General features: G+C 42.8%; 1 protein-coding gene across 1 annotated transcript; it reads left to right on the forward strand.

The window, feature by feature from the left end:
* LOC118841855 (lipopolysaccharide-binding protein-like) lies at positions 1-26,280 on the forward strand. Its single transcript, XM_036749519.1, has 15 exons — positions 1-307; positions 3,597-3,711; positions 4,764-4,892; positions 6,562-6,717; positions 8,170-8,233; positions 10,559-10,622; positions 11,816-11,907; positions 14,420-14,596; positions 17,350-17,409; positions 18,583-18,750; positions 20,199-20,266; positions 22,013-22,058; positions 22,975-23,038; positions 23,672-23,748; positions 25,800-26,280. Exons 1-15 carry the CDS (start codon positions 181-183, stop codon positions 25,842-25,844), a joined length of 1,452 nt encoding a protein of 483 aa, XP_036605414.1. The 5' UTR covers positions 1-180; the 3' UTR covers positions 25,845-26,280.
* The last annotated feature ends 868 nt before the right edge of the window (positions 26,281-27,148 follow it).

A 27,148-nucleotide genomic window follows, 5' to 3' on the forward strand; every position in this document is an offset into this window, starting at 1 on the left:
TCCCTCCTCTTCTCACCCTTTCCCTTTCATTTCGGAACCTTGGAACTTCCAGAGCCATTTGAGAAGGCCCTCCCTCCCTCCTCCACCCTGCTATAAATGACAGTCCTCTCCTGCTTGCGCTTACACTAAGGGAGACACCAGCAGTCTCTTAACTTCTTAATCATAAGGAAGGACCTTGAAATGACGATGAGGGCACAGAGCTGGATGTTGGTGTCTTTACTGCTGCTCTTGGAGGTTCTGTGTTCTTGGGTTGATGCCAGCAATCCAGGAATCGTGAACAGGATCACCCAGAAGGGCCTGGATTATGGTAAGGAACTGGAGCATCTTTCAGGGCTTCCCACATCTAACTTGCACAGGTAACCCTGTTAAGGGATGTGGTAGGGGTGGCATCAGGAGGCCCGGGTTCGAGCCCTAGATTTTCTACTTACTAGCTTGATATGAGTAAAGCAGGCCACTTGCCTTCTCAGAACCTCAGTTTCTTCATCTGTAAAATGGGGGTCATAATACCCGCCCCTACAATGTTGCCGAGGAAATATATCGTAAATTTCTGGGGCCACTTCACTGGACAAATTATAGGGAAAACCTGGTTCCACTCTCATTGACTGGGTTGTGACATTGCAGTGGGTCCCCTTATTAACACTCCCAGGTAATTTAATGCCTTCCTTGGCATAGCTAGGTGGTGCAACGGATAGAACACAGGGCTGTGGTCAGGAAGACCTGAGTTCAAATTCAGCCTCAAGCACTTACTAGCTGTGTGACCCTGGAGATAGTAATAGCACCTAACTCCCAGGGTTGTTGTGAGGGTCCAATGAGATAATATTTGCAAAGCATGGAACATGGTGCCTGACACATAGTAGGCTCCTGATAAATGCTTGTTCCTTTCCTTTGCCTACTTAACCCAGACTACCTAGCTAGCACCCTAAGAAGGTAGCATGGGAAATTAGACTGAGACCTAACTCTGGAGTCAGAGGAGCTGAATTTGAATCCCAGCTCTTCCACTCACTTGCTGTATTATCTTTACTGGCTTCCCAACTCTCTCGCTGGTCCTCAGTTTCCTCACTTGTAATGTGAGAGAATTGGTTTAGATGATTTCTGAAGGCCCTTCCAACTCTAAATCTCACGATCTTCAATCGGTCACTTCCTCATTTCTGAGTTTCCCCTTCTGTCAAATGAAGATTAATAATCTATGCACTGACATGCTGAGGGAGGGGGAAGAGAGAGGATCTAAGAACTCAGGGGAAGCCATTTTGTCAGGTATAGACCACTGGATGAATAAATTGAGATAACATATAAAACACTTTGCAGACCTTAAAGCGTTACATAAATACTAGAAATTCTCATTAACTGCTTTGTGATGGAAACTAACCAGAGGGATAGAAAATCCAGAATTAATCTTCCCAGAGACTTCTGTTGACATAAAGGAATGATTAGGTGAAGAGAGAAAAAAAGGGAAGAGTCTGGAGAGAAAGACAGATAGCCAGAGACAGAGAAGGAGGAGGAGAAGGAGGAGGAAAAAGAGGAGGAAGAGTAGGAGGAGGAGAAAGAGGAGGAGGAGGAGGAAGAGGAGAAGGCAGTGTCCCAAGACAGTAGTTGGGCAACATCCCCAGCAATGACCTAGTTCCTCCCAATTGCTAACTAGCAGTTTGTCTTCTGGTCTTAGAATACAGATTGTCAGAGCTTGAGGGGATGTTAGAGATCCTTGTAGTTTAACTGTTCATTTTACAGAAGAGGAAACTTTGCCTCAGAGAGGGGAGGAGATTTGTCCAAAGTCGCACATTGAGTTAGTGTCAGAGGTAGGACTAGAACCCAGATTCTCTGACTTCTAGCCCTGAGCTCTGAGTGGACGTGAAGTTAGATTGTCAAAGGTACAGAATACTTTGGACTACAGTTTAGGATACAAAATGAGTGGGGGTTGGGCAGGGAAGGCAGTTAAATATTAGCCTTGCTGGACGGCAATCCCAATGGTGAGGGGGGACAGGGTGAAATTTGCTTAGCAATCAGCTCGGAGAGAGCCGGGCGCGGAGGTCCCCTCCCCCATACCACTATTATGGGGTATCTCCAACCTTTTCCTTCTCTCCTGTTCTTCCTCCTTTCTGACAGGAGGCAGCACGTTCACGTCTTCAGGATGGATAGTGACCGGGTTCCTTGCTCAGAATCATCTTAAAGCTCTCTATAAATACGAGGCATCATTATTATCACAGGAGTCACAATGGCTCACATTTCCATAGCCCTTTGCGGTTTTCCAAGAAGGCGGTATAAGTATCATCATTTAATCCCACTTTAAAGATGGAAAAAACTGAGGCACAGAGAAGTGAAGTCTATACAACTAGTTAATGGCACAGCCTGGACTAGAAACCCAGGTTTCCTGATCCTTAGGCCTGTGCTGTTTTCATTACTAAAATCTCCCCTGAGAGAATGTAAAAACCTTGAGAACAAGGTCTGTTGTGTTTTTGTCGTTGTATCCCTGGTACCTAGCACCGTTCCTGGCACATGTTGGCACTCAATAAATGCTTGTTGGTAGCAAATTGATTCAAAATTTCTTATTTATCTCCTCAGACCCTTTCTCAACTTAGGGCAAATTTGAATTGAATCCTCAGTTTAATTCAATACAGTAAATGTTTATTTAGTGCTTACTATGTGCAAAGTATTGTGCTAGATGCTGGGGATAAAAAGACAGAAACAGTCCCTGTTCTCAAGGAGCTTATATTCTACTGGAAGGAAAACAGCTACACATACATAATTTAATACAAAGCAAATATGAAGTAATTTCCCTGGCAGGGGGAAGGGCCTCTATCCATTCATCTATCTATCTATCTATCTATCTATCTATCTATCTATCTATCTCTCTAATCTAGACTAAGGCTAGATATATATAGCCCTATGTATTATATGTATATATAATATATATGTATATATAGGTATGTATATACATATGCATGTATATATACATACATGTATATGCATATATAATATATTAACACATACATATAGCCCTACCTAGTTTCTCTCTATATTACATACATACATACATACGTCTATGTACATACACATATACACACTTATATATATGTATATATCTCCAACTCTAGTCTTTCTATCTTTTTCCAAAACCTTTCCTGTTACTGTTCAAGGCACCACCATCCTTCTAATCACCTGGATCTCTAACCCTCCTCGCTCTCCCCCATCCTACCCATCCAGTCAGATAACCAAGCTCCCCACCATGTCAAATATTCCCTCTTTCCTCTGCTCTGGTAGTCACCACACATGTTCAGATCCTCATCCCCTTGGGTGGAATAGCTTCTTAATCAGTCTCCTTACCTCAAGTCTGCCCCGATTCCAAACCATCCTGCACATAGCTGCTAAAGTGATTTTCCTAAGGTGTGAGGATGTCATCTACGCGCGCGCGCACACACACACACACACACACACACACACACACACACGCATACACACATACACCCTTACTCAATATACTCCAATGGCTTTCTATTACCTCCAGAATCAAATATAAATCCCCCTGTTTGGCACTTACAGTTCTTCAAGACTCCCTTCTATCCCTCCTCCTATACCACTTAACTCTTTCTCTGTGTCTGCAGCTTGTACTGAGGCAGTGACCACCTTGGAAAAGGAACTGTTAATGATCAAGCTACCTGATTTTGAAGGGGATTTTAAGATTAAACATCTTGGACGTGGGGAGTATCATTTCAAGAGGTGAGGTGGGAAGCTTGGAGCCCAGAGGCGTGAGTACAGACCTGTGGGATGGTCTTAGACAGCCATAAGAAGCCACGGGAAGAGACAGGACTAAAGATCCTGCCCTGCTGGGCCTGAGAGCTCTCTAGAGTCACTGTCCGAATATAGGGTTCAGAGGAAGCTTTAGAAACATGCTTATCTTTCCACAGTAGCTAATTCCCAACTCAGGGATGTTGGAGTCTGGAAAGCAGTGTCACCCTCAGTTACGGTGAATGAGGGTAATCGCCTGCCCTCATTTTGGGGAATCCTACTGGTCATAGGATAGAGACTTCAAGGAGACACATAATGAAGAGTAATAAGAATCTAGAAAAAATGAATAGAAGGGTTTTATAAAAAATATTCCACTCATGTGCCTCCTACCAATTACAGGCCCAGCATCACCAGAGTTAATGAAATAAGACTATTCCCTTTTCCTCATGCCCAAGGGACTACCACTTTAAGGGAATTACTTTGTAGTATTAGAGCGTGTCAATGTGAACTGTTCTCATTGTGTTATGAGTTATTTTCTTGTTTATCCCCATTCAGAGATGTTCATTCTGACCTGATTTCAAAGTGATAACAATGGAGGCAAGGGAGTGGAAAACGATGCCTATAAGAGGTGCTTGGGTAATAGAGCTGAGGGCCAGCATGGGCTGGGCGCTGGCCTTGGATTCAGTTGACCTGGGCTCATATCTTGCCTCTGGCCTTCATTATTATCCTAGGCAAGTCATTTCCATCACCTAGTCTCAGTTTCCTTATCTGTAAAATAGGAATGATAATGCAAGTGCCATCTAAGATAGAGTTCATTTCATAAACTTTAAAGCTCTAAAAAAATTTAAGTTATTGACATGCTGTGCAAGCTAGTAGCACTATGACTTGGCTGAGGCTCTGTAACCCCTTAAGGAAAGCCCTTTAAGGAAGAAGACCATGAGAAAGAGCCTCCAGAGATTAATTCAGGATCCTGGTATCCCTGCTCAGGCCCCACTTCCAGGTGCTTTGGTTTCCCTTTCACCATATGTGCTTTTCTTTTCTAGTCTTAATATACAAAGTGTTGAACTAAAGAACTCCAAACTGGACCTGGTGCCTGGTGAAGGCCTCAAGGCATCTATCTCCAATGCCTTTATCCATTTGGACGGGGATTGGAGAGCACGCAAGTCTTTTTTGTAAGTTGGGTGTTGTGAGCTTCTAGTTTCAGAGTGGTTTCTCTATTCTATTTCCTTTCTTCTCTGAGGTGAGGACTCATAGTCACAAAATTCTAAGATGTCAGAGCTGCTAAGGACCTTAGAAAATTTTGTAGTAGAGAATATCAGAGTTGGAAGGGATCTAAGAACAGAATATCAGAACTGGAAGTGACCTTTGAACTCATCTAGTCCAGGACCCTCATTTTACAGATAAGGAAATAAATGCAACAAAAATATTCTTCAAGGTCACTCAGCTTGACAGCTACAGAGCTTGTACCAGAATCCTGGACTTTCAACTCTATGTACCATATTAAGTCATCTTCTCAGAAAAACGCAAAGCAAATATGATATGAGTACTTCACACGGTCCCAGCTCTGAAATGCTCAGGCCCTCCACCATTTCCTAGGATTAGTGCCTTCCTGAGTAAGACCCATCATTCCTGATGGGGCACTATGGCTGCAGGGCCCCAGGTCCCAACTAGAGCCTACCCACAGCACAGTCATAAAATTGATCTTCAGCACGTCCCTTTCTCTTCCACCTTATTTTCCTCCTAGCCCTGCACTTTACCATTTATCACTCTAGGCCTTTGCTTTAGGCCTGGCATCTTGATTCTTCTCCTTAGACTCTCCTAATACTCATTAACAGAGTTTATCTAAGTCATCAGCTCACCCATTCTATGCCTACAAGACCAGTTCTCCTCCTGTCTTTCCCCAACTTTCCCCCCTGCCTCTGGCTCTTTCAAACCAAGTAAGAGAGAAAAAGGAATTATGGCAGGCTGGTGAGGTCGGGAAGCTTGTGGAACCTCTAGATTTTATGATAACCATATTTTCTGAAGCAAAAATTGGGAAACCCAGCCTAACAAAGAATCTTCCCATAGTAAGTAATGAGTAGGACTTCTTGGCACCTCAGTCAAATTCGTCTTGGAGGGGCAGAGAATGGGGAAGAGTAGAAGCCTTAAAGCACCCCAGGGCTAGGACACCCCACCGCCATCAATGTTCCCAGGGTACAGGTGCACTGACAAGGTAATGGGGAAAAGTGATCCTGGAAGAAAGACATAATGGTGGTAGGACCAGTTAGGGAAGCTGGAGATGGCAGTTAGGAGCAAACACATTTCTTCCTCATGGAGGCCTTTTTATCAGTCATCACTGTACTGCCTGGCATGTCTACAGCAGAGGAAATGCATGCTCTCTCTGATGATGCCCTGGGCAGAGTGCGAGCAGGTCCATTATAGTTATGTCCCCTGAAGTATTTCAAGGCTGCAAGATATCACTACAATGGACCCTCCCTCTACTAATGAAGATAGCAATCCTTCTATACTTAAAAATCATCCCATGGTGACCAAACTGGCAAAGAGCATCTCCAAACCTAGTCTGGCTCTCAAATGATGACAAAAATTCATTGCTGGGCTTGCATTCAAAGTTTTTCTAGCTTGATTGGTGCTGTCAGAGGTCTTTCTAGAACTTGCCTGATATGGCTTTTGAAAACCTAGGGGTCATTTCTGTGCCCTGCAGAAAGTAGCAAAATTTTGCTTTAAAAAGGAATTTTCTTTTCTTGAACAATGCTCAAAACACAATATGCACAACCACACCCTCCCTTTCTGGGCAGAACCATTCCTGGTTCCAATAATTAGCTCTTCTTTTTTCTCTACTAGGAAAGTAAGTGGTTCCTTCGATCTGCAAGTTAAAGGTATTTCCATTTCAGTATCTCTGCGATTGAGCAGTGATAGTTCTGGGAGACCCACAGTCACCAACAAACAATGTAGCAGTCACATCGCTGATGTTGATCTCGACGTTTCTGGAAAAGTTGGGTAGGTAGCTCTTAAGAATCTCTAGAATCATCCTTTGGGTCCATGTCATGGTCCATCTACCTCACAATTCTGCCTCTAATGGGAGCACAAGGGTCAGACATGATTGTCCTCTTTGATGTTGGTTGCTAAGATAATAGATGATAGAATCCAAAAAGGTCTTGATGGAGTAGCATATTGAACCAACTTTAATATGATAAAATGGAGATAAATGTAAAGTATTAAACTTCAGTTAAAAAAATCAGCCTCATGCGTACAAGATAGAAATGGCATGGCTAGACAGCAGTTTCTCTGAGAAGTTTTTTGACAGACTAGAAGCTCTAAAAGACAAGGAAGTCAATTGATTACATTAATAGAGGCAAAGCTTCTGGGGATGATAGCCCTTTTGAACTCTGCCCTAGTCAGATTACATCTGAAGCATTATGCTCTGTTCAGAGCACACCATTTTAGGAATACTGTTAGGCTGAAAAGAAAGGCAAATGGGATGATGAAGTCGCAAGGAGGCAAATTGAAATTGAATGTCTGGACCAAAAAACCTCCTGAGAGTGCCCAAAAATGGACTAGCTGCCCTGTGAGGTGGTAGATTCTCCCCTCACTTGAAATGTTCACACAAAAGCTGAATGGCCATTTGTCGAATGTGTTAAAGAAGGGATTCTCGTTCGGGTATGTGTTGTACAAACTGACCGAATCAGCATTGTGTTCCTTGAAAGTTTGTGGGAGTTGGATCGGTGGGCAATCAATCCACAGATTTGCATCTTGCCTCCTCAAAAAAAAATTTGAGAATGAATTTTTTAAAGTCAGTCATTCTACACCTTCTAGTGGAAAGAATGCTAGTTTTGAAGTCAGAAGGCCTGGACGGGAATCCTATAGACACGGACACTTGATGCCTATGTGGATCTTCTCCTATATGCTACTTCTTCTCTGTGGGCCTCAATTTCCTTTTAAGTAAAATAAGAAGGTTGGATTAGATGATCTCTAAGATCCCTTCTGTCTCTAAATCCTATGCAGATCCATAGCATCAAGCTGGACACCTTTGGCAACTGATGTTTGGGCCAGGGTTGGGATCTCACAGTCACTTTGGACTTTTCCTGGGAAGTGTCATTTAGAAGATTTTCAGGGTCAGAAAGACCTATCTCTGACTTGTATTCCCTGGTTTTAGTGCCCCCTTATTACCCTGTCCCAAGGCCTGCACATATAGAACTATGGCCTCTTTCCCTCCTCCTCCTTCCCAGGTGTTACCTCCTAATTCAGCTGCCACTGCTACATACTGTAGGAAGTGGTGAATACTTGTCACATTTGGGAAAACCCCTTTGGATGCCCTTCCCATTCAGATAGGGCTTGGTCACAGCTAGGGGATGGTTTGGGTTTTTTTCCCTTCATACTTAGGGCAGTGCCAGTTGTGGTAGGTCTTTCTGGACTGTGTTTGACTTGGTATCCTTGTGTTTATCGCCTCAGGTGGTTGGTGAACCTCTTCCAAAGCCAAATTGAGTCCAAGTTCAGAAGGATCTTGGAAGATAAGGTAACAGGAAGTGGGAGCTCTGGAACACAATTAGGATTTTTCAAACCTTTTCCTCTACAGCCGATTATTGCGATTCCAAAATTGTACCCAAGGGCACTACAATCACAAATGAGTGCTAGGATTTCTTCTGTCTCCCTCACTACCTCTTGGAAACAGCTAGCAGTTACATATCTATATATCTATCTATCTATCTATATATATATATATATACATATGTGTGTGTGTGTGTGTGTGTGTGTGTGTATACACACACATATACATATACATACATACATTATATATAGTACTTTAAGGTTTGCAAAGTGCCTCACAAGTTGGGAGGTAGCTGCTATTTTCTCCAATTTTCAGTTGAGGAAACTGAGGCAGAGGATAAATGACTTACCCAGGGTCACCAAGTGTCTGAGGTGGCATTTGAACTCAAATGTTCCTGACTCTAGGCTCAGCTACCCAGTGAGGCTGCTAGTGTGGTGGAAGGAACACAGGATGGAAGAACTGGGCTGAAGTTCCCCCTGTATCATGACTTGTTCATGAGTGGGGGCAAGTCACTTCCTCTCTCTCAGCTGCAGTTTGCTCGTCTGCCAAATGGGAATAATATTTCCCGTGCTTCCTCCCTTGCAGTCTTCTTCTAAGGAGAACCTTTTGTAGCCTTAAAAGGCCAAGTAGAATACGCATCATTATTATTCCCTCTGAATCTCACTTTCCTCCTCTATAAAATGGGAATAATCAGCTTGTACAGCCTACCTCCTGGCATAATCTGTAATGTTTAAAGGTGAGCCGTGATGCTCTTTGATCCTCTGCAGCCTCGGTCACTTATGGGAAGGACTTGGAATCCTTCCCCATTGTCCCGTTGCTGGGCCTTCCCTATTAGGGTAAGTCATGCAAAGTCAACAACTTTTCATGAAGTGTTTGCTTATGTACCAGGTGGGCAGCTAGGTAGTGCAGTGGACACAGTGCCAGGCCTGGAGCCATCTGGCCTCAGACATTTACCAACCGTGTGACGCTGGGCGAGTTATTTAACCCTATGAGTCTCAGTTTCAAATTAGCCAGAGAAGGAAATGGCAAACCACTCCATTTTATAGATAAGGAGACAGAGGCAGGTAGAGGTAAAGTGCCTTGCCCAGGGTCATACACTTAGAAAGTGTCTGAGGCTGGATTTGAACTTGGGTCTTCTTGACTCCAAGTACAATGCTCTATCCACAGTGCCACCTACCTGCTTCTGTTTAACCTTAGGACAATCCCCTTTATGATGTGTTTTCCAGGAACACCCTATGTTGAAAGAGCAGGGACTCTTTGTCTCTTACTGTCCATGTACCTTGGGATGATCCAGACAGTGATCAGGATGGCTTGGCAAAGTACCAAGGTCATAGGATCACAGGCCTAGTGCGGGAAAGGACCTCAGGTGCTCTCTTGTCTAAGTCTTCATTTTACAGATGGAAAGACTCACTGGAGGGTTAATGGCTTGCCCAAAGTCGCCCAGGTAGCAAATGTCAGAGGTGGGATTTGAACCTAGGTCTCCCCACACCAGAGTCAGTGCTCTTTTCCCTGTACCATGCTGCGTCTTGATGGTACTGATGACCTTTGAACCCCCTTTCCCCACAGTTTCTGCATGTTCTCCTCTTCACTGCTGCCTCTCAGTAAAGGACAGAGATGGGCAGGGATATGAGTATGCTCAGGCTAGAATTCTTTATGCCACTCATTGGAAGTGGGGGCCAATACCTCAGTCACTGTGTCTCAGCATTGCTCTAAGAAAATAACCAAATTTTTAAAAAATGAATGTTAAAAATTATCTTTACCTGAATTTGGGGAAAAAAATAAAATACTATTTTTCAAAAAGAATGAAAATACTGTTAGGGAGAGCAAAGGGCTGAAAAAGATGGATCAGAGTTGTAGTAGAAAGAATTTTGTAAAGGAAGTAAGAAGACTCAGATTCCAGTCCCAGTTATAAAGATAACATCCTATGTGAATGAACTTGGGCAAATTACTTTCCCTCACTGAACCTCAGTTACCCCATTTATAAAGTAAGGTAGTTGGACTCTAAGGGCCCTTCAGGTTCTAATCATCTCTGGCTCTCTGACTGGGCCTGGATCTATGATTTCATTGTTATAGGGAACTCCCAGATGAGGAAAGTCCCTCTACTCATGCAGCCTGGCCCCTTCTCTTCAATTCATATTAGAGCACTGAGAGGTCATATAACTTACCCTGGGTTACACAGTCAAAATGCATCAAGGGCAGGCCTTGGACCATGGTCCTTTTGCTCCCAGGACAGTTCCCTAGATGTTTCCCCATAGCTGCTTCTGACTCTGTGACCTGTTTCACTTTCCTTAGATCTGTGAGATAGTCAAGACGTCAGTTGCTTCAGACCTCCAACCTTTTCTTCAGAGCCTCCCAGGTATGGATCCCACTTGGTTCCACAGACCTTTTTTGGATTCTGTACAAGAAGTGGAAGCTACAGTGCTAAGCTCCAAGTTATCCATGTCAATGGAGGTTGGGGCATAGATGAGACAAACCATGAAGGATACCAAAGCTCATTTGTAATGTATTTGGGAATTAAATCACACCACATTTCTCTTCCTATTTATGTTTGGCTTAAGTAATGAGCTCAATTTTCCTGCCCATTGATTGTTGGGGATACAAGAATTATAACTGATTTATTTTATTATATTATGTAATAATTATTATTGATTATAATATTGCTTATAAACCTGAGCAGGAAGGGAGGTCCTTGCAAAGGGTTATGGGATCTAGGACTATATGATAAAGACAAGAACTAGACTTGTGATTTCATTGATATAGGAGACGTCTGAATAAAGAAACTCCCTCTACCAGTGCAGGTCAGCACCTTCATTAAAACTTAGGGTCTTAGAGAGTTGTCTAGATGACTGGGAGGTTAAGTGACTTGTCTGGAGTCACACAGGCAGTATGTGTAAGAGGCAAGACTCACACCTAGACTTTCCTGGCTTCAAGACTAGTTCTCTATCAATTATTCCATATTTCTTCTCTGTACATATGTAAATATACCCGAATTTAAAAAGAAAAGAAAACAAAAATAAAGAAAAAAAAGGTTTAGCAAAATTGACCAGAGCATCAACCACATTTAAGAGTATATGCACTATCCTGTGCTCATAGTCCCCTATCCCTTCATTGAAGGAAAGGAAGGGCATGTCCTCAACTCTGGTAGAGATGTTGCTTTACCCAAGAGGAGTCAGGGAAGGCTTCAAGGAGGAGTTAGCATCTAGCTATTCCTAAACAGAAGTGGTCAATGGACACCCTTCTCTATCATATGGCTTCAGACAAAGCCATTACATCCTGAGCAGCTAGGCTTGGAGGAACAGATGTTTTATGGTGACTAGGATAGACAGCTAACAAATCTGTCTACAATGCTGTAAAATTTCCAGGGATGATATGTTGAATGGGGGACTGGAATGTTGATGATGCATTGGCCACTTTTGACCCAACGGGGATCATCTAAGCTCTGGGTGGGGGGTGGGGGGAACTCATGGGATGCACAGGTCAGACGTAGCATACTAGGATGTTGGGAGTAAGAGGTAGACCTTAACTACGTTTCTCTTTCTTCATTTCTAGTCATAGCCAAGATTGACCAAATTGCCAGCATGGATTATACCTTGTCTGGGCCACCCCAGGCCACACGTCACAGTTTGGATACTCCCTTTAAGGTGAGGAGCCCCATTCAGCAGACTCTGAGAAGCTGAAGTGGTAGGAAATCCTCCTGAATATTGGACCTGTCCTTAAAGAGCATGGCTGGGGAAATTGTATTCCCAGTTACCAGTTTGCCTTGCTACCCATCCTTCAGTTTGAATCATTGATGGAGGACTTGCAGTATGCAGAGCCTGGAACCAGGCACAGTAAGGGGAGACATGAGATATGCTCTTTATGCCTTACTGTTCCCACTTTCTTTCAAAAAATAGTTTTATTGATGCTCTTTTTTACATCTTGGTTATTTACCAAAGACTTTCCAAAACCATTGACGATGATAGCATTTATATAGTACTTTAAGGTTCATAAAGCACTGGAAAATATTATCTCATTTAATCCTCATAATAACCATGGAAAGGAGGTGCTGTTATTATCCCTGTTTTACAGATGAAGAAACTAAGTCAGACAGAGGATAAATGGCTTGACCAGGGTTGCACAACGAACAATGAAAGAGAACAGACACCTTCTCTGTGCCAGACACTATGCTATGCACTTTACAAGGATTAGTTCATTTGAGCTATAGTTTGGGGAGGCTGGATTGGAACTCAGATCTTGGCTCCAGGTCCAGTACTCTATGCATTGTGCTCCCTAACTGCTTCAAAAATCCCTTCTCATAACAAATAAGCCCAGTTGCCATGGCTTTAAGAGTATCCCTCATTCTATAACCATAATACATTCCCTTTTGCCAAGGGGGTCAGAGACGTGCCTCACTATGAGTCTTCTGAAGTCATGACCCACCATACTTCCTAGAGAACACACACAGAAGTCTGCTGCTAGCCGAGAGATGCCCAGCCAGAGTGGGCACAGTCAGGTGTAGGAAACCTCCTAGGATGCGAATAAGGCTTCGTAATGCCTTCCCTCTTTTATTATTGCTGTTCTAAATCATAGCATCTTCCTTAAAGCTGAAGCTCCAGCATCTCTTTGTGTGTGTGTAAAGCCTTCCTTAATCCACCTGGCCCCTGGTGCTCTTAAATATTTTGAGTGCTCTTGGTCTCACCAATCTCTTGTTGTTGTCGCTGTTCAGGCATTTCGGTCATGTCTGACTCTCTTTGACCCCATTTTTTGGGTTTTCTTGGAAAAGAAACTGAAGTGACTTGCCATTTCCTTCTCCAGCTCATTTTACAGATGAGAAAGTGAGGCAAATACGGTTAAATAGTCAAGTGTCTGAGGTTAGATTAGAACTTATGAAGAGGCCAAGCTCAGTGTTCTTTCCGCTCTGTCACCTAGCTGGCCTCTTCAATCCCTACCCTCTAACATATTTACTTGTGTTTATGTTGCATCCTTTCTCCCCCATCCCCAATAAAAAAATAAGTTCCTTGGAGGCAGGGACAGATACGTTTTTGAATTATCCCCAATACCTCAAATGGAATCTTGTACACAAATATTTGTTGAATTGAAATTTACATGTTTGCATATTATATTTAAGAAAAAAGTCAGCTCAAGCAAGACAAAACAAGTAATGTACATCATATATCTGTTGAGAATGATGAAGATGGGATACATGATTTAGGTAAGAGTTGGACTAGGTGACTTCTGAGGCTATTCCATCTTTAGGGTGCTCTCCACTCTGGGAGACTATTTCTCATCAGCTCTTCCTTATGGCACACAACAACCTTTGAGGTATAGAGCCACTCTAGGAGTTGGGACACCTGGGTCACAGACTTCCTTACTTGCTTGTTGACTTGTTCTATGGTCATAGGACCAGAGAAGATCAAGATCCTCGGTGGTTTCTCAGATATCATTTGTAATCCCAGGCTCTGACCATCTTCAGGGTCTCAGGAGCTGAGATATGGTGGAAATGGCACTGGAAATGATGTCAGAAGTCTTTGGTCCCATCCTAGGTCCAGAACTTACTAGCTATGTGATGAGCAAGGTTTCTGAGATTTCTGTTAGTCTCAGTTTTTTCATCTGTAAAAGGTTCTAGCACTGTTTATTTCACAGGGTTGTTATGAAGAAAAGGTTTTGTAATTCTCAAAGCAGTATGTAAATGAGTTATTTTCCAGGCAGTTCTGACCTTTTGAGTTTGAGGAAGTATCTACCTGTATGCTGTCATTAGGCATATAATGATGTCTAGGGATGGTTGCATTCATTCAGGACATATCAATAATAATAACTCACATTTCTGTAGCACTTTAAGATTTGTGAAATATTTTCCTCACTGCAGCCCTCTGACTTGCACAGTTCAAATTCTATTTTATAGAATAGAAAACTGAAACTCTGAGACAGCAAGACTACACTTCAGCTTAAAAGCATGAATATCTAATGGGTGGAGTTCTAGGACACTAGGGAGGGAGATTTTGGGTCACAGAGAGTTTGACAGTCATTTAAGACAACCTTCATATCACACAATATGGGAGACCACCTCCTCCGTGTATTTGTATGACCTTAGAAAGCTAATCCCTGGGCTTGGTTTAGGTACATTTTGTTTTTAGGTGAGAGCACTTGGCTAATGATATTTCTCTCTCTTTGCAGGGTGAGTTTTTCAGGCAAAGCCATCGATCCACTGTTCCCTTTGAGCCTCCTGCCATGAAACTCCCTGAAGACCATGACCTCATGGTTTACTTTGGAATTTCTGATAGCGTCTTCAATACAGCTAGCCAAGTTTACTGGGAGGCAGGAGTCATGAACTACACTATCACAGATGACATGGTAAGAAAGCAGGTGTGGAAGAAGTGACCTCTGGAGTCAGAAGACACAACCAGAGCTTGATTGTATTGGGACTAAAGTCCTGCTATCCCTGCACCAGGACCAGGGAACAGCAAGTTTATAGAATTACAGATCTGGAAGGAACAAAGATAGCTAGGGCATTGGCTCTAAAGCATTTTACATTCTTAGTTTTTGGTTTTTTTCTCTTTTTACTTATCAGGAATTTATATATGCTCCCTCCCACCTGCCCCACCAGATTCCTGTATTGGCCATGAACAACAACATCAAAAATCTGTCTCATTCTTTATCTTGAGTCCACCCTCTCTGTGTCAGAAGGTGCACCATTGGGCCTCTGGAATCACGTCTCATCATTGCTTGTCTAGAGTGCTTAAGTCTTTCAAAATTGCTCATTTTTACTATGTTAATGTTATAGTGTAAATTGTTCAAAGAGCTTATAGTCTAAGGGGGAAGGGAAAGTACAAAAATCAATTGGGTCAATAAGCATGTATTAAGCATTAGCTATGAGGCATTTTCCTAAGTGTTGGAGAGACAGAGAAAGGCAAAAACATCCATGCCATGGAGGGCTCACATTCTAATGGGGCAGACAATAAGCAAACAGCTACGTACATACAAGATCTAAGTAACAGTGACCTCCTGAAGACCAGATATGCTACATTGCGCCCCTTCGCCAGGCTTCACTGGTACTCTTAGAGGGGTTGAGAGTCTGCTCCAGGGGTAGGGAACCTGCAGCTTCAAAGCCACATGTGACCTTCGAGGTCCTTGGGTGCAGCCTTTTGACTGGGTCCAAATTTTACAGAATAAATCTTTTTATTAAGGGAATTTGTTCTGTGAAGTTTGGATTCAGTCAAAGGGCTGCACTTGAGGCCCTACAGTGCAACATGTGGCCTCAAGTCCACAGGTTCCCCACCTCTGGTCTAGTTTCTCTGCTGTTGTCCCAAGCCCCTGTTGATGCTCTTCCATTCAACCACTTAACAGTCAGATTAGCTTTTACAAAGGAATGTTTACTTCAAAAGTATAATAAAAAACAAATATAGACATACCTCCCTCCCAACATGTTGCACCACCTTACTATCTTCTCAAGGATAAGGGGATTAAGTTCATAGCTTAATTCAGATCCTACATAGTTTAATCTCACTGCATTCCAAGTCCAAAGCTTTCCTTGGGCCTGAGTCCCAGTAAGCCTGGCTTCTCAGGCTTCTTTGCTCGGCCAGCTGCAACATTCAGCCTGAAATCCTGTCTCCAAGATCACTATGGCTTGAGTACAGATCCAGGAACTCCACTATCTATAGCTAGAACTGAAAAGGAAAAATTAAACTAAACTAAACCCCATGCCTGTTTCTCAGGGTCACATGGCTTAGAAGGGGGAAAGGTAGTTCTTTCCCTCATGCAGTTCAGCCCATGGTTCCTATGCTGTGGGTGAACTGGACCTTCAGTCCTGCATGCTATTTTGGGGAGGAGAGAGAAAGAGAGGGAGAGAGAGAGAGACTGGGAAGGTGAGAGAGGGAGAGAGAGAAAAAAAGGAGGAGGAGGAGGAGGAGGAGAAGAAGAAGAAGAAGAAGAAGAAGAAGAAGAAGAAGAAGAAGAAGAAGAAGAAGAAGAAGAAGAAGAAGAAGAAGAAGAAGAAGAAGAAGAAGAAGGAGGAGGAGGAGGAGGAGGAGGAGAAGGAGGAGGAGAAGGAGGAGGAGAAGGAGGAGAAGAAGGAGGAGAAGAAGGAGGAGAAGAAGGAGGAGAAGAAGAAGGAGAAGAAGGAGGAGAAGGAGGAGGAGAAGAAGAGAAAGTAGGAGGGGGAGAGATGGAGAGAAGACAGAGAGAGAGGACAAACAGAGAGGGGGAGAGAGAAAGAAAAGGAGAGAGAAGAGAAGAGAGAGAAAGTTGGAGAGAAAAGGGGAGAGATAGAGAGGAGAGAAACAGAGAGGGGAGAGACAGAAAAACAAGGAAAGATTGAAGGACAGAGAGAGAGAGAGAGAGAGAGAGAGAGAGAGCACTATGCATACATAAATGCATGTATGTATCAGGCAGGGGTTAAACTAGATGAAATTCCTTTACATCTTTCAGGTTCTAGGATTCTGTGATCAGTATGGGTTGGGGTAAGAAGGTGAATTTGAGTTGGAGTGGGAGCTATGGGGACCCTCAAGGTGGGATGAACCTGGCTGGTCAAAATCCTGGAATCTTTATGGTCTCTGGGAAATTATTCCCAACATTTTCCTAAGAAAGAGGTAGTAGCATAAGGGACTTCTCTTTTTTTCCACAAAGAAAATGTGACCTTATTCAGCAGCCTAAGGATGGGGTAGAGGATGCTAGAGAAGCTGAGGTAGAAGGCCTCTGGTGTCTTGGCTTCAGAAGGAGTGTCTGATTAAAGATTCCCTCCAAGGGTTTATTGCTCACAATAAACTCCAGGGCCATGTGTCAACTGCAAAGAAAGATGCCTATATATTCATGGAAAGATGTCTCTCTCTAGACTATCTCCTTTAAGGAAAGTTGACCAGAAAGCCAAGGTGGGGGTGGGAACATGTTGGATTTTGGTGGGGAGTTCCTTCCCTTCCCTTCCCTTAATTTCAGTGCTGTTCCCCAGTTACCACAGCAACACTCACCGGTTGGGGGGAGAGAGGTAGGCTGCTAACTGTTAGCCCACTCCAGCTCCCTCCACTCTAGCCAACTGACAGTCTTGCCTTCTTAGCAGGAGTGCTCTGACTTCTCCACCAGTTCTAACTTCTATCGTGCTTCTTTTGGTCCAGATCCCATCCAGTTTTAGTATCCGACTGAAAACCTCCTCTTTCCGAGCTCTGGTCCCTCAGGTAAGGTGCTCCCTCTTCCAGGTTACAGAAGGAATAAGACAAATTCATGTTATCTCAAAACAATTACATTTCCTTTCAAACCTTTAGCGGTCCCAGAAACTCTAAGAAAATCCTTTGTCATCCTTTGGTTCAGTCATTTTTCAGTCATGTCTGACTCTTCAGACCCCATTTGGGGTTTTCTTGGCAAAGATACTGGAGTGGTTTGCTGTTTTCTTCTCCAGCTTGTTTTATGGATGAAGAACTGAGGCAAACAGGGTTAAGTGACTTGCCCAGGGTCACACAGCTAGTAAGTGTGTGAGGCCAGATTTGAACTCAGAAAAATGAGTCTTTCCAACTCCAGGCCCGATTCTCTATCCTTTGCCTCTCGGGCACCCATAATTCTGTGGGAATAGGCTATTGTTGAAAAGAATTCATTTCCAGTAGAGAATTTTATAGATACAGAGCTGGAAACCACCTTGGAGTTCATTCAGTCTAATCCCCTCATCCTATAGGTGAGGAAACCGAGGCCCTGAGAAATTAAATTGCTTACCTAAGGTCACTCAGACGGTAAGTAGCAAAGTTGGGACCTGAATGCAGATCCCTGGACAAGAGCAAACTTTACTAAATTCTCTTGACTAATGTGACCAAGGTTGACTTTAGGAGTAGACACAATAGGCAGACATCAATAGTAAGATGTGAATCCTAATTCTACATTTTTTTCCGTGTCTACTACTAAGACCTAGCAGCTATGTAGTACAGTGGATAAAGAGCTGGGCCTGGAGTTAGGAAGACCTGAGTTCAAATCCAGCTGTGTGACCCTTGGCAAGTCACTCACTGTCTGCCTCAGTTTCCTCAACTGCAAAATGGAGAAACTAACTGTACCTAACTTGCAGGAATATATTGAGATAACATTTATAAAATGTCTAGTACAGTGCCTGGCACAAAGTAGTCACTATATAAATGCTAATTCCCTTTTTCTTTACCTCTCCCTTACCAGTAGCTAAGTCTTGGGATATGGGCTGATATAGTTGAAGGTATGATATTATTATTTTTCTTCAAAAGATTATGAAAAATGAAGGCTTACTTGTCTAGAGAACGAGTAGGGTTGGATCTGTCTGAGGCATGCAACGCATCCCTTTCTTTCCCTTTGCCCTTGTCCTTGACTCCCCTTCATGTGTCCTCTTATCTCTGCAGTTGGGCAAGCTGTATCCCAATATGCCAATGGAACTTCAGATATCGACTTCTTCTCCTCCCGTCATGGTCTTCAGTCCAGGGAATGTGACCCTCACACCAGTGATGGACCTCCAGGCCTTTGTCATCCTACCCAGTTCCCTCCGGGTGCCTCTCTTCTTGCTCAGTATGGTCAGTCTGGGGCTAGCCAATATGGGAAGGATTAGTTCACAAATCTACTAGATGTAGGGCACCCCTCAATGGTAGTGACATTTGCTGTCACTGATTTGGGTTTGCAAAGTTTCTGGACTAAAGATTACTTTCTTCTGGGCATCATTCCTGTTGTTTGGGTAAGCTGCTACCAGATAAACAGGGGTGCCCAATTTTTGCCCTTCTTGTTGGAATTATCTGGATTCCATTCATGTAGCTAATTGCAAAATCAGAGCATGCTTACCTACACAATTATGATTTTGTTAAAACCCATCCCCCCAACAATATTGCTATTTTAAAAAAGTTTTGCATAAATAATTATTAATCTGTAGACAGCATGACAGAGAAAAAAGACACTGGTCTGATATACATACACACACACACACACACACATATGGTATTTAAAAGGTTAATGGTATTTAAAGGAGTTTTTGTTTGTTTTGAGACTGGCTCTCCTTATCTCAGGCTGGGAGTACAGTAGCCACTCGTGGGACAGAGCCACTGTTGATTGGTGTGGAGTCTTTAACCTGTTCATTTTTGACCTGGGCTGGTTTGACCCTCCTTGGGCAGCCTAGTAGTCTCCTGTGTTCACCATATTAGCAACAGATTTAGTGTGGACACCCCATCAATTTTAGCCCTACTGAAGCTCAGAAGTCGCCAGATCATATGATTCAACAGCCTTAGCCTCCCCCAAAAGCAGAGATGACAGGCATGCAAGGTCTCTACTGGCAGGATTTAGAGTTTTAAGGGACCTTATAAATCATCTAATTCAGCACTCCCATTTTTCACATGAGGAAACTGAAGTCCAGGGAGTCAAGTGATTTGTCCAAGATCATATAGGGAGGTGCCAAATCAATACTGAAATTTATTTCCTGTCATTCTAAATCTAGTGCTTCTGACCTAGGTTTTAATTCAGGCTCCAACACTAATTTACTCTGAGACCTCAGGCAAGGTAGTCTCTGAACATATTGTAAAATGATCATATTGTAAAATGTAAAAACACTAGATTGGGTGTTAACTTTTTTGTGCTATGGACCCCTTTGGCAGTCTGGTGAAGGCTATGGACCCCTTCTCAGAACCACACTTTTTTTTTTAATTAGTAATTGAAGGAAATGCTAGATTTCAGTTAAAGGTTAGTGAAAATATATAAAAAGTTAGTCTGTGTTCTAACATTTGACCCATTTTGTATATTTTTATATCATTTGTATCTATATAGCTATTTATTTCCATCCACATCCATGTTATATTTTAAGGTTCCTTTCGGTTCTAACCTTCTAGGATTATATCGATGCTACTTTACTTACTATCTGCCCCACTCCCTTCTCACTGATTTTCTAAGTTCCATTCCCAGAGTATTCACTAGATCCCTGTGCTGGCTTTCTCGTCACAGGCTAAGTGTAGGTGCTAAGAATATTGTTCCTTATTCTTAGACAACCACTGTTACGGCCACCATGGGCGTGAACGCCAGCAGACTTGTCTCTTCTGTGACCCCAGGAAGGTAAGAAGCAAGGGATAGTTTTCTCATGGTCCTCTTGTTTTATTCCCTAATCTCATAATTTCAATTTTCCACATTTTGCTTTGGAAAATTGTGGCGATTCCCTAGAAGTGGAGACTTGACAGTGTAAATAGTTCCATTATGTTATTGCTGTCAATGCGCTGTGGGAAAGAAAATTCATGTCCTTCTGATCTCAGTGCGAGTATAATCTTCCTCTCTTATGTCTCACTAGCCTTTGTGCTCTTTCTGGAGTTTTCTAGCTCAATATCTTCTAGTTGGGATGGGAAGGATGGACAGTGAGGGGAGGGTTTGGCAATCATATATCCTGGATTTTCTGGGTAGTCCCTATTTCAAGAAAAGAAAGTGTGCTTTCAATAAGACTTCATAACCGGTGAAATTTCCTCTATGGGAATGGACAAGTTCAGTGCCAGCAAAAACTTAATTAATTAAATTTAAGTTCTTTGGGCCTGTTCTACCACTCTAGGTCCTAATATTAGATTTTCAGTTTGTAAGGAACCTCACATAGCATCCAGTCTAAGCTGTACCTGAACAAGAATCTCCTTCATATCAATCCTGATAAGGGCATTTTTGGCATTCTTTTGAAGTCCTGTAGCAAGGGCAAACAAATCAATTAATCAATAATTAATGAAGATTTATTAAGTGCCTACTATATCTTCTCCTCTCAGATTGATGTTTTTTTCACTAAGAGGCCATTATCTGGTTCATTTCTTATTAAGCTTTAATCACTAAATGAGCTTTGCCTCAGTCAGACTAAGACCTGTTGAAGACCTTAGCTTGAAAAGGTCAAGGTCTCCTACTGAGTCCTGAGCCATCTTCAGTTGTCTTGATCTATATCTGGACCTAGATGGCTCAGAAGGAGAAAGTGAGGTTGGTGACTTTGCACAGCTCTCCCTCACTTAAATCCAATTTACTTGCATGTTATGGCATCACCTCCCAGATGTCATGGTCCTCCTCTTCAAGAACAAAGGGCAAACTATAATTTCTGTGAGTAGGAAAGAACTTTCCTTCCTTCCTTCTTCCTTCTTTCTTATCCACATACAGTATCACACTCTTACCAGTGGGTGCTCTGCCCAAGGGGAATGTAAATTTTAATTGAAACTTTTTTTTAATCCTTCTTAAAGACCAGACTTAACCCCAGATCCCTGTGGCTCACTTTGATTGGCCAATAGTAGGTCCCAGGCCAAGTCCTACTTGGTCATTGTTTAGGCCCAAATGCAAATCGGAATTATTTCTATTTTGGCCAGAAACCCTGAGGGTCTTCTCTTTCCAGATTGATTTTTTTTTGACTATGTAATAAGGCCATTCTCTGCCTAATTTCTTTTTAAGCTTTAAGCCCTAAGTCTCACTACTAGGGCCACTTCCTTCCTACTTTGCTGAAGTTGTTAAATTGTTTCAGTTAATTTTTAGTTGACTCTCTAGGGTTTTCTAAGTAAATATTAATTTTGCTTGAAGCACATCTAACTTTGTTCCATCCTCTAATGTTGATGCCTTTTCTTAAAGTACAGAACTCTTTAGGGAATGCAGGAACTAACATGGGCAAAAAAGTTTCATTCCTAGGACTCTGAGCACTCTGGCCTGGCAATGCCAGACACACCCTTGCCAGGCACTCTGTAGGGGTGAGGTTGGGATGGAAGTAGGGAGGCTAACCATATACTGCATAGCTAGTCCATGTAGTAGCAAAATCTACATCATAGGGTAACTTATGTCCTTCTCTCTTTGCTCTCATAGTTCGTTAACCATGGAACTAAAACACTCGAACATTGGCTCAATCAATGTAAGTTATTTTCTTTCTTTGTCATTCATTCTACTCATCTTTCTTGAGCTCCCTTCACACTCTTGAGCTCCCCTCCCACTTCTGTTCTGGGTTATGGTTGGGGGAAGTCAGGAGGAAGAGATTTACTCTTTCCTTTTGGGCCACAGTTTCACAGTCTAATTGGGGAGATAGGGCATACAAGCAGGAAGAACTTATGTAATAACATAAACTGGTATAGGATAAAGAGTTAAAAATGAATACATGAACACATATATTCCTTTATTCAGCATACATTTATTAAATGCTTGCTGTATGCAGAGTATTATAAATGGGGAGGGGTGAGTTTAGAAAGGCTGTGATTGGTCCCCGCAGTTTGGGGAGGAGACAAAATAGAAACATAGAGAACTATAACATACAATATTACTAGTAAATGTTAGAAACGTGGAAACAAAGTGTTGTGGGAGATCTGTGGTTGGAGGGAGATCATTGCTGAGTAAGGAGACCAGAGAAGGCCTCGTGGAGTAGATAATCAGTATCTTAGGAGCTCAGAGTAAATTAGGATGTGGTGGAGGAATTTGGGGAGGTCCCCTGGAGAGGGAGGGGTTGTATCTGAGGTCAGACTTAAACTCAGGGACCAGAGAAACAAAAGAGGAAAAAAAAAGCCGTTCAACAAAACTAACCAACATATCGACTGAGGTTGTGTTTCATACTGCAGGCCCTCACTTTTGTAATGGGGGGAGGCATGGTCTGTCATTCTTACTTCATGACCAAACTTAGTCATTATAATCATATAGTGTTCCATTTCAGGGTTTTGGTTTTTTTTTTTCCTATGTTGTTGATGTCATTGTCAATATTGTTTTCCTGGTTCTGTTTACTTCCTTTTGCCTCAGTTCATACATTGTGTGTGTGTTTATTCTGCATCTCCTGCCTCCCCCAGGTGCCCTTAATCCAGGCAATCCTGAATCACTATGCTCTAAGCACCCTGTTACCTGCTGTCAATGGTAAGAGGCAGCTGGGAAGACTTCTTAGCCTGTCCCCTTTGGCTGGGGGAAGTGGAAAGGGGATCGGTCAGGGAGTCAAGGAACCTCAGTTCTAGTCCCTGTTCTGCTTCTCACTTTACCTTAAGCATATCTTCAGTTTCTCCATCTGTAGAATGGGTTTAGGAACTCTTCCTGCCTTGCTTCCTCTCAGAACATTTTTGGCATTCACTGAGATTATGAGTGTGAATGCTTTTGAGAAGTACTGAGTGCCACATGGGGAATGGGGAAGGGTCTGGGAAAAATCTGACACCTTCCTTGGGTGTGATGAGTATCCACTGAGCTCTCAAAGGCTGGGAAAACAGGGCACAGGTTCTGTCGTGTCCAACCAAGGTGGAAAAGCTTTGAGAACGGGCCCAGTGGCTAGCTTAGGTAAATATGGGGAAGTTCATCACCTGGAGGGGTTGTAATCAGCATTGGTGGAGGGACTAACACCGACACTTACAAAAATCTTACAACTTCTGAAATATTGAAGTAAAGAAGTGGGTAGGAGGTGGGCTCTATTCACCTTGTAGAACAAATGCAACACATGGTGATCATTCTACGCTTCTTGAATTCTCTATGTAATAGCCCTTTCTGTTCTGTGGTCATTTTCAGAAAATCTGGAGATAGGTTTTCCTCTCCCTTTGCCAAGAAATATTCAACTGCATGACCTCCTTGTTCAACCTTATCAGGTCAGTGAGAAGACCCTGGACCCTAAGAAGGAAAAGTGTGTGGGGGTGTGGTTGATGGGGCCCCTTTCAGGAGCCATGAGCAGAGTGGCAAGAGTAGAGGATGGGATGGGGTGTGTGTGTGGGGTGGGGTGGGGGAAGAAATGGCAGCACAGGAAATCTCAAGGAAGAATTAGGTTCAGATGTTTCAGATGCTGTTAAGAGGAGATTAGGGTACTGATCTGAAGGCATTTGCATAGCCGTGTCCCATGATGCTACCTGCCTGTCTTCTGGCAGGGGCACACCTGCTTTGGCCCCACCAACTGGCTTGGATTCAGAGGCATATTCTCCCTGGGCTCCCATGGGTAACCAGAATTAGGAACTGGAACTTCTGGACTAGTAAAAGAACTCTAAACTGAATTGGGACCCAGGAAGTGGGGATAGGGATGGAGCTTGAAATCCCTTCTGAAACCTACTGCAAACTAGGGTCTTTGGACTCTTAAAAATTATTAGCATTTTTTTTGTTTTTGTTGTTAACATCAACTATGTTTCCCAATGTTTTCCTCCCTCTTCCTTCTCCTGCTGAACCATCCCTCATAATAAAGAACAAAAAAGGAGGCGATGGGGAGGAAAATCAGCAAAGTTAATCACCTTCTGTTAAGTCTGACATTATATGGATTATTCCACACTCCTAGTCCATTCTGTCTACAATGATACAGAGGAGGTACCCAGGAGTCAAATAAAATGTTCATTGATATCTTTTATTTTCACCTTTATTTCTGATAATATCCCTCCCCTATTCAAGAAGCCATCCATTGTAACAAATGATAAAGGAAAGAAAGAGCAGTTCAGCAAACCAAACACATAACTTGAATCTGACCATAAAGGTAACATTCTATACCCATAGTCTCTCAGCTCTGCAAAGGAGGGAAGGAGATACATTTTCTCAGCTCTTCTTTAGTGCCTGGATTCTTTTACTGACAGAGTAAACAAGAAGTGATATGAGGAATGTGGAATATATACATAGCCAGGTCCATATAACTCAATCTCAAAAAAGAATTAAAAACAGATCAATTCTCCATGCCATGGAGCCATTATTGAAGTAGTCTTTCCCACTGGATGGAGAAATGGCAATACAAGCTCAGTACCCAAAGGACGAAATTCAGCAAATACATTCTCACTTCTTATTTGCAAAAATCAGGTAATCCTGGAATTATTCAGTTGTGTTGCCAACACTACTTGGAAGGATGTAATTAAAAGAAACTTAGGATACAGACTTAGGGTAGTGATGATATAATGCTGAAGAGACCTTGGAGACCAATTAGTCCAGTGCCTCATTTTACAGGTGAGGAAGTTGAGGCCACAGGGAGGTTTTCACTTTTCTGATAGACTACACGATCCTTGGGAGCAGAGATTATTACATTTTTTCTCTTTATGTCTCCAGCACTTCACCCAGTCACACAATTGGCACTTGATAAATGCTTGTTGACTGGTTGTCCAAGGTCATACAGCTACTAAGCCTTAGAGGCTGAATTTATTTCCAGGTTCTCTGACTCTAGAGGTAAAACTCTTTCCATAGTACCAAAGTGCCATGATGATAATGATGATGATGACTCTGATGAAGTTGAAAATGGTTTCCATTTGCTATTATCCAACAGTGAACAACAGCTGACATCACCTTTAGTTTTAGAAATAGATTCTTTTCCATGTGAAGGGAAATGAATCAGGCGGCAGGAGTTTAATGCCAGGAAGCTAACAATTTTGCTGTTGTAGGCTTGAGAGAGAAAATTTAGGTGACAGAAAGGGACATTTATGTTGGTCCTTCAGAAAGGCATCTGTTCGTAAAATGACAGATAAATAGGGAAGCAGCTGACAGAGGCTGTGTTTTACTAAGATCACAGGGTCTAGGGAGTATTTATGACCTCTGTGGGTTGATTTCATTTTAGCTAGAATGGGACTTTCCATTTCCCAAGGGTTCCCAAGGGAAATGACTTGTCTCTCCTTAAATTAGAGTGTCTCTTCGGGAAGCAGAGGATGATCTTTCTCTCCTGTCTTCTCTGTACTTTTATCTCTAGGACTTTCTGCTTTTGGGAGCCAACGTCCTGTACACTAAAAAATGAAGGAGAGGACTGACAAGTAGGAGCACAGATGGAGACGGGAAGATTGTTTTTCTGCAGGCAAGGCCTCTTTTCTGGTGGAGAATTAAAGGCCACAGCTGGGCTCCCTTTCCCATTGTCTGGGTCTCTCTAGTTCTGTTCTGTGGCATAGACCTGCCGAAGATAAGTGTGTCACTTGGGGGCTCAGCCTGTGGATTCCAAGCTCTGTGCCCTCTTTGGACTGCCATGCCCTTCTCTGCATGAATTGGCTTTTTCAGTGGCACCCATTGCTCTCCATGACTACCAGCTTCTCCTGGAGTTCGCCTGCTGTTGTTTGCATTTTTGGTTCCACTCCTCTCTCTTCTCCCAACCCCATGTAGTCCTCCTCTTTCCTTGTGGATATCCAATAAATCCTCTCCCACTCCCAAATGACTCAATAAAAGACTGAATGACTGTGTCACTCTTGTTCTGTCCCACATCGTCCTCAGACATATTCATACATTTCAGATATGCCTATCTTTTGATTCGATGAATTGCAGAGAGACTGCTTTATTTGGAGAGATGGAGGACCCTCAATTTGAATCCTAGCTCTCTTACTTGATACCCTTGTGACCTTGGGCAACCTCTTTGGGCCTCTGTTCCCTTAACCACAAAATGAGAGGGTTGTATTAGAGCAGTGGTCTCTAAAGTGAGCCCCGATGTGGTCCCAAGGGGGTACGTGATTAATCAATCAGAAGGTAGGGAGGTGGGGGACATCCTGCACTCCTGGTGATTTGTGAGCTTTGTTGAGTCCATAACTATACTTCCCCAACATTTCCCCATTTCTCCCTCTCCTGCTGCTATACAAACTCCCAATCTTTCTTCTTCTGTACAGGGAGTTGTTGGCCCCTCAGGGAAATTATAAGGACATTGTTGTTTCTATCTAGAAAACCAAAATGAAAACAACTCACATCCATCCCTCTTTCTCTACTTAGCCACCATCCTCGTTTGGGCCTCTTTCCTCTTCATCTTGGGAAGCCCAGAGAAGCTCTGTATCACACACTCTAGAGAGAAAGAAAGAAAACAAGAGTAGAATGTGTTATTCCCTTTTAAATTCAGTGGGCTAAAGTGTACATCTCTTTCTGGCTCAGTGGTCATCCCTTTTTTGGATACATCTCCTTGTTTTAGCCATAGAGACCAAGGGGTTGCTTCATCCTCCCTAAACAATTTCCTCATCATTAATTTCATGTCTCCCTGCAAGTGGCCGGGGTGCATGCTCATGAGGTGTATTCTAATCCAACCTCTAATATAGTAACGGAATTATTATTTATAAGTTTTCATTACCCTCA

Source organism: Trichosurus vulpecula, chromosome 3 (assembly GCF_011100635.1).
Source record: "Trichosurus vulpecula isolate mTriVul1 chromosome 3, mTriVul1.pri, whole genome shotgun sequence".
In the NCBI taxonomy this organism is placed as follows: Eukaryota; Metazoa; Chordata; class Mammalia; order Diprotodontia; family Phalangeridae; genus Trichosurus; species Trichosurus vulpecula.

What these genes read in the sequence shown, in the direction of transcription:
- LOC118841855 (XM_036749519.1), top strand. Translation starts at nt 181, where the DNA reads ATGACGATGAGGGCACAGAGCTGGATGTTGGTGTCTTTACTGCTGCTC. An exon ending in GACGTTTCTGGAAAAGTTGG is followed by an intron (nt 6,718 to 8,169) that starts GTAGGTAGCTCT and finishes TTATCGCCTCAG; the next exon opens with GTGGTTGGTGAACCTCTTCC. An exon ending in CCTGTTACCTGCTGTCAATG is followed by an intron (nt 23,039 to 23,671) that starts GTAAGAGGCAGC and finishes GGTCATTTTCAG; the next exon opens with AAAATCTGGAGATAGGTTTT.